Genomic DNA, 10,354 nt, shown 5'->3' with positions numbered 1-10,354 from the left:
ACAGTAAGCTCCATCTGGTATCACAAATAATGTAAGGTACCTGGACTCTTCACAAAGTTTCACCTTAGCAGCAGATATATCAAGAAACTTGTATAACCTGCCCTCTTAAGTGTGGCTAACGTTTTTTTTAACAGTGACTGTTGGTCACCTCAAAGGTTTGAGTGCAAGTCACGCAAATCAACAGACAATCTTAAAGACTTGTCAGAACTACATGCCAAGCCTACTGGAGTGAGCCAATTCAAACCCTCAATTGGTACAATAGCTCCCATCTTGCACTGTCTTACCAGTTCTAGCTTCAATTCATGCCTTAAACTCATTGGAATTGTGCTCACTTTGTGCACCACCGGTGGGACCCTTCTTTCAAGATCATATGGTTCTAGAACTTTTAAGTTTCCCTACCTCCTCTGTAAATACGTGCAGAAATCTCATCTGCCAACGTGTGCTCCTTCATCTGAATAATGTCACAAAAGTTTATCTCAAATAACTCTTGTCTTGATATAACCAAGTCAGAATGATTGGGGTCTAGGATTATTTCAAGTTCCATCAGATCGTCCCACCCCTATAGGTTTGTACCATTTTTACATTATATACTCTCAAACTCTAAAATTGCAACCATTTTTCCCAACAGCTCTTTTCTCTTCCACCATATGCAAAATATGTTATGGAAGATTTTTTAAAGATGTACACATTCATTAATCAACGTGAACTGAGGTCCAGATCCTGACATCTTTATTGTCAATGGATATAACACAATATTGAAACCTTCTTTTCATCGGTTTGGACATCCATGGCTATTTCAAACACTCTATTCTCCCCACATGTAGTAGGGGACAACATAAGTACAACATTCTCATCTTTATCAGAATTGCCATCCCCAAGAGTCTTGAAAGTAGAATAAACAGGGGTCTTCTGTCTTCAAGGTCCCTTGTAAACCCATGCAAAATGCCCTTTTTCCCCAAAGTTGATACACAATTTTTTAAAAGAAGCACAGAATTTCCCAATTCTCAAAGGAGACTTGCTAAAAAACAAAGCATTGTAACTCATTTCTGTCCAACATGCTCTTACTATTAGAGGTTTCATTGTCGCTTTTGTCACCACCGGTTTTTGCTAACTCTATATCTGGTTTGACCTTAAGGCCAAATTCATCTCCCTCATACACTGCTCAGAGTTTTCAATGACTCTAGCTTAAGTCAATGCTGTCTCCAAATCAGGATGTTTTGTTGATATTAGTTGGTCATGGAATTTTTTATTATTTATTTGTTTGATTAATTGATCACAAATTATTTTATTCTTAAATTCCCAATAGTTAAAATCGGCAACAAGTGTTCTCAATGCAGCTGCAAAAAAATGAATAGGTAATCCAGGTAGTAGTGCTCTCTGAAGGAATTTATGACATTGTTTTTCTTAGGATTGAACATTTCATCAAGAGTTTAAATGATAGGCACATACTCATCCAGGGTGTCAGCTGTATCACCATCATCACCACTACCTGTGCTAATATTCACAACTTCCAAAGGTAGAGTTTTTGTTAATATGCTCTTTCCTTAGAGCATAAGTTGTACACACGAAGTGCATTATGCTTCTTTGAGTTGAACATATCACCATCAAGATACAATTCAAAATCCTCACTCCACTGCTCTCAATTTTCAAAGGAGGAGTACCAGGCTCTTGAAGAAACAGAGGTGGTGTTGCTATTTTCTTGATTGTTAAGCAAATAAGAAATACGGTATGGGTGGTTGCTGCCCAGAGCACGTGTATTGCTAAAAAGAAAGAAAGTTTATCCTTTACATGCAAGTGCAAATTTAATAGTTATAGATGTCCAGTAATTATGAAGAGCACATAAAATGTATACACAGATAATCCTTAGACATAGCTGTGCTTGACACTGATGTTGATGACGTAGGTAATCCTTGTAAATGTCATTGAGATTCTGCACAAAGTGCCAAAATAGCTGCTCACAATGATGCAGCAACATGCTTAGGATTGAAAATAGGGCACATTCAATTAAACATGGGTTGTCCTTAACTTTCAATGCAACCTTGCCCAAAGTTCAAAAATGGCTTCAGATGATGTAGCAGGCAGCGTGCTTCACTGGGAAATAGGGTTACACTTCTTCCAAAAGAAGTTTGGGAATCGCTGCTAACTATCACTGCGCGGGGAGCACCACTAAAACAGGAAAACTACAGAACTTATGGCAGCAGGACGTGTGGCCGTTGTCCACCTATCCACCAAAGCTGGGAATTACTGGCACAGACAGGCAAGCAGACAGAGAACAAACGGAGGCCAAACAGCACAGGGAGACTTGGAGGCAGCAGGGACAAGTGGTTATCGCCGCCAGTGAGAGGGAGACACCAGATCAGGGAAGTAAATGAGTTTATTCCACCTCAATCGTTGGTCACCTGGTCTAGGCAGCAACTGCCAATACATGAACACAGGAGAATGCCAGCCTCCTAACATTCACATTCAACACTCTAAAACCCAGGCCTAACAAGCACATGAACTTTTCCACTGGTTAGAAGTGGTATAATACACAGTATCCTAATACCAACTAAGATAAATTCAGAAAACAGGAGGGGTGAAATCCAAACTGTTTGAGAGTGACCCTGCAGACAGTGCCAAGTCTAACATCTCTGATTAAAGAAATGGTTGTTAACTAAATGTATTGTGTTTGGAGACAAATCAAGATATTACGGATATAGCGCACTTATAAATGGGTAATCAAATAACATGCTATCGTTTGATAAACATATATCTCACACCAGCAAACCATCACTTGATTCTTCATTAAAACGAAAATTGCTGAAACGTGATGGTACATCTACAAGAATCGGAAGCAGAAACCTCAGAATGCGGTGAATCTGGTTCAAGGAACAGAACCCAGCCATTTGTTGTTCAGAAAATTTGAAAACCCCCTTTGGAGAGAAGCAGTTGACAAATAAATATCAACTTACCTAAAAAAGTAAATGACCAGCTAATAAACTCCACATGATTTTCAGGAAATCAACGTCTGAAGGACCGTGCCATTTTTGGTGCACCAATGAGAAAATCCATTAGTGCCCAATGAAAGAACTGTGAGCAATAGACCACACTTGCCGTACCGATATCTAGTTGGCATTAATATATCCAACACACAGTGAGCACGGTTGGACAGTAAAAGTCTCTAGGACTGATTTAGATCTTGTTGGAACTCCAACTGTCCCTCTGTGGTGGAGTATCCAACTACTCCGGCAAGCTAACAGTATCTCACGCTGTATTTAGATGTGTGCTGGCTGAACAGCCACCTGCATCAACAGACTGTGGCACGTCGTTTAAGCGGTACTCTGTAATCGACTGGTCAACAGTATTCCGTCACCATCAAGTCGGTGGGTTTGTGCTGAGTCTATTTAGATGTCCTTGTTTTGCCGGCATTGTCCTAGCGGCGGTTTGCTCCTGGAGTGAGTCCCTGGTGGAGTGGAGACTGGTAATTACTACTGATTTAGGAGTCAATACACATATATGATGTGTTTGCCTCTAATATATATGTAGGTAATATGTTATGCCCCTTTTCTTACATATTACATAGCACACAAACAACACACAGACACACACTATTAAATGCCCACCCACAGGCACCACAAGCACAACACCCACAACCACCCCAAAAACATAATGTTCATTGTAATGCAGGTGTGTTCATTTTACCTTGAGAAAATGTCAAATGTACACTGATGCATTACATATTAACAAAATTGCACGTAAGAGCAATGTAAAAATACACAAGACTAAAGTGATTGTCAATACACTATTCATCGTAAGACAAGTTTAAAATAAGCTTACCTTAGATCCTGGAGACAATGGAGTTGATCAGCATCATGGTCATGTAGTAGCAGCAAAGGGAGGACCTGGACAATCGGTTCTGGATGGAAAAGGAAGTGGGTAGCAGAAAAAAGATAGGTTTCTACCTCATTTTCTTTGATTCCACCAATTCAAAGTAGGAGGTATCCCTGCCAGGCTTTACTCAATGGAAAGGCACATTCTGATTGGCCCAGCAGTAATATTTGCTGGACTCCTGCTGCCAGCCGCTTCTGCCTATGGTGCTGTGACGGGGGGAAAATTCCTATAAAAGAAGGCGTCACTTGGGCTTCTTTCATCCTTGCTAATATCTAAATAGAGAGGGAGTACCTCTGTCTAGGTAGACAGTGACACCGTCTAAAAAGTGACAGCGTGACCAGATCTGCCAAGATCTTAATTAGCCCTAAATGTTAGATTTGGACCGGACCCTTAACAACTAGCGATGGTCAGCTTTGAACATTAGCCAAACTAACATCTTCTGGACTCCAAAATCCCCTAGCCTTAACCCCCTAGAAATACAACCAATTTGAACTTTGACACACAGCTATAAAAGGGCTGGCATACATTGGCCGTCAAAGGGGAATGTACTTATGGTGTGGAGAGTTTATTTAATTTAATTAGCGCCTCGAATTAGCGGTTAGGTGACAGGTAACCACTTTACAAAATACAATGTATAAATTAATAAAACAGTGACAACTACTTATCGTTTAAAGTTATTGTATTACACATATTATTAGAAAAAAAACATTTTCGAAGCCAAGTCTTTGGGAAAAAGACTAATTCTCCATTTCCACAATAAATAAACTTAAACAAGTGGAGAGGATTCACAGTACAGTGCCACATGAATTATTTTCAAAGCAATGGCCTAGGTTTCGTTTTGTGTAATAAAAATATACAACAATGACAACACACATCTTGGCTTACGTTTTAATGTCTTTCAGACTATTGTTGAACAATATATTCTGTAGAACTCTAACACCTGGTATTTTTGCTCATTTGCCAAACATAGAAGTGCAAACAGTAATAAATGATGATGAAAATATACCAGAAGCATCCTTTTTTTATTGGAAAGTACAAAACGCAATCATTGTTTGTTCTGCATTAACGATGAATTTCCATCAATACTTCATAAAAAAAAGAAAACCTGATATTTTTGCCATAAGGCAGAACAGTTCAAAAATGATCATATATACTATTTGAGCTTTAATATACAGTGTAATGGAAGAGGGAAATCTGCCAAAAAGTGGTGGAAGTCCCATCCTTTGTATTTGGAGTGCACAGACACAAATTCAATGTAAAATGAGAGACAGAACGTTCAACGCTTCTTGACGGATGCTCAACATGCTACACTCTAAATACCCAAGCCCCCTTTTCGTTTTCTTCAGCATTTGCCTTGTTCCCCAAAAATATTAAATAAATCCTTGCTTTTCACAGTGCACTCCATATTTATTATCATCCCAATCATTAATACTATAGCTTATGCTCCGGTAAAATGTTCGTTGTTCACATTCACAGGAAAATAGAGGCCATGATGAAATGTCACATTTTCAACAATGTGCTAGTAGCCTTTTTCCTTTTTTCGACATTACAAAAGAATTTTCTGCTAGAAGAGAGTTTTTCAAGTAAAAATACTACACTCCAGGTTGTTCTCCTGCCAGTATCATCCCAAATTTAGGTGATTGGGGTGGAGGAAGGAACCAAGATGGACAGCTTAATGATAATGACAGTGGTAAAGAAAATGCTGGGCAAATATGGTTCACCCTTCTAAATCTCAAAAATATGGAAAAATATGGTATAAAAATGACATGTTGTTACTTTCAATGTAAATTGTTAAGGCAGGTATTTTAGTACTTTGGTCTATGAACTACATCACAGTTTAGATTCCGTGTTAAAAGTTTAAAATTAAGAGTATGCGTACATTTTTCCCTGTCACATGTACATTTCCTTTATTCATATGCTACATTCGTCTATGACGTATCATACAGCGCGCACATACGTACATACAGTTATAAATAAAGATAGCCAACCCAGTAAACGAGATTAAACAAGGTGAAAGCAGTCGGAAAGAAGATTCTTGAATAGGAGTCAATTTTGGCAACCCGGATGTGGATCCTTCCTTTTTTCCATGATCCTGTTCGGCAATCTTCAAAGCAGCAGAAGAAGCTAGCGCAGTCCTTGCCTTCCAGGCACTGATATCCTGGCCCCTGCTCTTGGGTAGTGATTGGAATGGAGGTGCACACTGTGGCGACATCAATATTCAGTGGTTTCTGTAAAGAAATGAGGAATGGTGTATGGATATGGTTTCATATGCATATTCATTACAGAAAATGTGATCACTTTATTTTTCTTTTCGAATGGTAGTTGTTAGGTCTCGCGGCAGCCCATGCGCTGCCTCTACGAGGCATTGAGTAGTTAGCATTACTGGTGAAACTCCACCCATTGCGTGTGTATATGTTTTTTAGCTTGCCATTGGTTAAATATGGCATGTCTCTTTTTATGTAGCTATTTTTTTGGCTGGTGGTCCGAAACGTTACTTCCCTTTTGATTCCATTGTGCCGGAAGCAGCACCGACCAACTACAATTTAATTCTGCTCCTGGCTGTAATCTATACATTTAGGGACTACTTGTTTTTTCATTCGCGCTCAGCGCACCATGCCCGCTTTCACTTTCAAAGCAGAGACAATGGCGGCCCACCGTGGACTCTGCACCACCCCTTGCGCTCTATCCTACGTAAGCCCCTTCTTCTTTTTGAAATTGTTTTGCCGCCCCATGCCGTGCCGTTCACGCGCACAACATGCCATGCCCGCTTTCACTTTCAAAGCGGCCCTCGTCATACGTTTTTCAGTGTACATTTATTTATATTAGGGGGGCTTGGGGGAGGGAGCCGACCGTAGGGAGGTCTCCTCCCCCGGGCGGTTTGGGAGGGCTGCGAGGGGTTATTTCCAGAAGTTGCCAGAAAGTTCTAGTTTTGGGCTGGTCTAGTAGGACCAGCCAGCCCAAGTATAAATTCCACCGTTCCCGCTAACCGCCACCATTTTAGGTTTGGTGACCTGGTGGCTAGGTGCTTTAACTTTTTGTGAGAGTATCTTGTGTGTGGGCGTTTCTTTTTCATTCTTTGCCTGTAGTGATATTACTTTGAGCTTAGTAATGGAAGACGCACGAGTTCTGGAGGCGATGCGCTTATTGGCTGATGCCGGGCGATTGGATTTGCTAGCGGGAGGCGGCCAGGCTAGGCCTCACCGCCAGGCCTCCGCCGGTGTCGGGGCCGCAGTAATTGCATGTTCGTCGCCGAAGAGGAGTCGGCCGAGCCAGGTAAGCGAGAGGGGCCGCTCCCGGTCCCGGAAGCTGGTCCCGCAACGGTCGTCTCGGGGGAAGCCCGGTGCTTCGGAGGCTCCGGAGGCCCCGGGCACGTTGAGCGGGGGGAAGGGTGTACCTTCACAGGTCCCGCCGCTTCCACTGTGCGTTGTTTCTGATACCGGGGATTTTCCGTTAATGGCGGGACGGGGGCAGGGGTCCAAGAAAGGGGGCAAGAGTGGTCGGGGAGGCAGCAAGAAACGCTCCGCCTCTGATCCGCTTGTTGAGCGGCGGGGACAGTCTGCAGACGGTGTCCCCGTGCGCGGAGGTCGTAGGGGCTCGGTGCAATTTGTGTTACAGGACTCCGAGCGGGACCAGGTTACCCTTGGGGCCCAGGAGGACAGTTTGGTTGTTAGCGAAACTCAGTTCGCCCCTGACGATGGTCAACGATTGTTAACTCCTTTAGGTCGTTTTCCGCTCAATGTTCGAGTTGGGGAGGGCCATGAAGGGGGATTGGTGGGGTCCAGGACTGTTTTATCATCTGGTGTACAGGTTGTGGCCCAAGGGGCCGACGCGGGAGCGATTGATTTTGGAGGCAATGTAGGAAGTCCGTTATTGTTTTCTACCCCGGGATCGGCGACTGGCGAGGTGGTTTCTGGGGGCAGTGGCTCTCGAGGTGAGGGTGAATGGGCCCAAATGGGCGTCAATGTTTCGTTTGGTGGTGCGATTACTGGTTTGGAACAGGGTGAAGGTTTTCGATCGGAGGGGGGTGGGGTCCCATTTCTGAGGGGTGGGCCCTTTCAGTCGGGATTGCAGAACCGTCAGCCTGTTTTTGGTGTGAGCCCTGCGGTTGTTGGCACGGCCGGAATGGGTATGGTTGGTTTTCCGGCTCCTGGGGCTTTGAATGCGGCGGGGTTTAGCTTCCAGGGCACTTTGTTAGGCCCCGATAGAGGTTTTGGTCAGGTGAGTGGCGGGCCTATGCAAGGACCCAGGAGTACAGCTCCGCACTTATCTGGGGCCTCTGGGGGTCCGTATTTCATGTGTGGTTCTCCAGGCTGGGAACATTTTGGCGCGGCGGGCCTGGCACACCGTACTTTTCGGAAGGATTTAGCAGGCCAGGACTCAGCCCCTAGTGTTGTTAGTCGTGCTTCCTTTTCGGCACCTGATAATTTGGATCATAGTGACGACGAGGAGGTGATAGGTGGTTCTCAGATTCAAGTGGTTCCATTGAGGCATGACGCGCGAGGCCGTTCCTTGGAGAGAGGTCGGAGTAGGGTAGTTGATTCTACTCGAAGGAAGGATGTGTGTGGTTGGTCTGTGGATAGGATCCCTAGCACACCAGTCCAAACTTTTTCTTTTCAGGACGAGGTTAGGCGAGGCGTTCCGGACTTGGCAGGGCGCAGTCCAGTCCATTTTCGCCAAGGGGAAGTGAGGAGAGTGCCTAGCGCGGCCCTCTCTGTTCCACCGAGGGAACCCGACGCGGCCAGCACACGAGGGTCTGGCGTGATCCCGCTGGCCCCAACGAGTAGCAGGTATAGGTGGCAGGCCTTGCCGGCGGCTATGGAGCAACAGAGTCAGCGCCCAGGGAGGTACAGGCGTGTACAGTCTGCTCCCCCACCTGGAGTTTTGAAATCATTGAAATGTACAGTGGTTGATACCGGGTTAGGTAAGACCCGGGGTGATTTGATGCATGCAAGTGTAGACTCGGTGGTGTTGGACTATGATGATGAGAGTCCCGAAGAAGGAGAACTGCGGGGTCTTGAGGGGGGGGTGCCCTCTCATTCCTCTCATAGTGTTTTACAGGCTCCAGTGGTCCAGAGTCAACTGCAAGGGAGAAGAGAGCGCGGCCCATCGGGTAGGGCACCTCGGAGACCGGATGCATTGTCTTCGGCGCCACGGGCGGAGCCATCGAGAGCTGTCTCTCTGTTACAAGGTGAGCAAACGGTCCCACAGGCCAAACCTGTTATGGTGTCAGTGGGTACCGGTGGTGAACTTGATGTGGTCATTACGGATGGCCGTTTGGTTAAAGGCCGTTATGTCAAAGACACTGCGGTGGGTACTGACGATCTGTTGTTACAAAATAAAGGGGACTGTGGTATAGCTGGTGCTTCCAGCAAAGTTACACAACAAGGGGACAGTGGTGTTATAGCTGGTGCTTCCAGCAAAGTTACTCATCAAGGGGACAGTGGTGTTATAGCTGGTGCTTCCAGCAACGTTAAAGACAAAGAAGACAGTGGTGTTATGGCTGGTGCTTCCAGCAACGTTATAGTAACGGTGGACAGTGGTGTTATAGCTGGTGCTTCCAGCAAGGTTTCAGACAAAATGGACAGTGGTGTTATAGCTGGTGCTTCCAGCAATATTAAAGAGCCAGTGGCTAGTAAAGAGTTGAAAATCAAAAAATTGCCATACATGGGGGTGACGAAGCCTCTGGGTGCCCACTTGATGCTTAGTACTAAAGAAAGAATCTGGAATGGTGAGTATGTGGAGCTCCTTAAGCTTCTCCATCGAGAAGTCAGGTCTAAGGAGGGCTCTAAAGAGGAAGAATTCGAGTTGGCTAAACGCCCGAAGGTCCCTTTAAATATTGAAAATTGGACAGCTGCGTTTTTGATTTATGCCAGTGTATACTGCGAAAAGTTCCCTGAGCGCAGCGTTTCCCTGTTTAAGTACATGGATGTGATTCGTAAAGCTCAGATCACCGGGGGTGGTTTTGCATGGTCTCAATACGACGAGGAATTTAGGGCCAGGATGGCGTGGGACCCTGAGGCGAAGTGGGGTGAGCTTGATAATGATTTATGGCAACACACAATGGGGTCATCAGCTGGGGGGAAGACTGTGTTCACGGCCAGTGGTTTACCTCTAGTGTACCGGCCCTTTCAGGGGAAGCCCACCCGAGGAGGGGTGGAGTCCAATTCTAACACTCAATCAGAGACAGGTTTCTGTTGGGAATTCAATAGGGGTTCCTGTATTAGGGAATACTGTAAATTCAGACATGAGTGTTCAGGTTGCGGGAGGAAACACCCGTTATCAAAATGTTGGGACAACAAGCCTTCGGGCGGCCATCAGGGGAAACAGTCAGGTTCAGGTACTTCCAACTCCAGGGGTCGGGGATCCAGAGGTAATAAGGGTTCTGGGGCCAAAGGCTCGTACTCCGGTTAAATTGGACAGGCTACAGATTGCCTTACAGGGTTATGACGACGAGTCTGCAAAAATGAAGTTATTGGATGGTTTT

The 10,354-nt window shown here is 44.9% G+C and overlaps 1 protein-coding gene across 1 annotated transcript in view; it reads right to left on the bottom strand.

The window, feature by feature from the left end:
- Nucleotides 1-4,748: 4,748 nt before the first annotated feature.
- Nucleotides 4,749-10,354, bottom strand: part of GABRG1 (gamma-aminobutyric acid type A receptor subunit gamma1) — a 666,028-nt gene continuing 660,422 nt past the window's right edge. The window contains exon 9 of the mRNA XM_086962691.1: nucleotides 4,749-6,098. Within this exon, the coding sequence (XP_086818817.1) occupies nucleotides 5,838-6,098 (261 nt within the window). The 3' untranslated portion in view covers nucleotides 4,749-5,837. The remainder of the gene's footprint in view (nucleotides 6,099-10,354) is intronic.

The sequence above is a fragment of the Lissotriton vulgaris genome, chromosome 3_1 (genome assembly GCF_964263255.1).
Source record: "Lissotriton vulgaris chromosome 3_1, aLisVul1.2, whole genome shotgun sequence".
Classification (NCBI taxonomy): domain Eukaryota; kingdom Metazoa; phylum Chordata; class Amphibia; order Caudata; family Salamandridae; genus Lissotriton; species Lissotriton vulgaris.
This window is presented reverse-complemented; position numbering and strand designations above follow the sequence as displayed.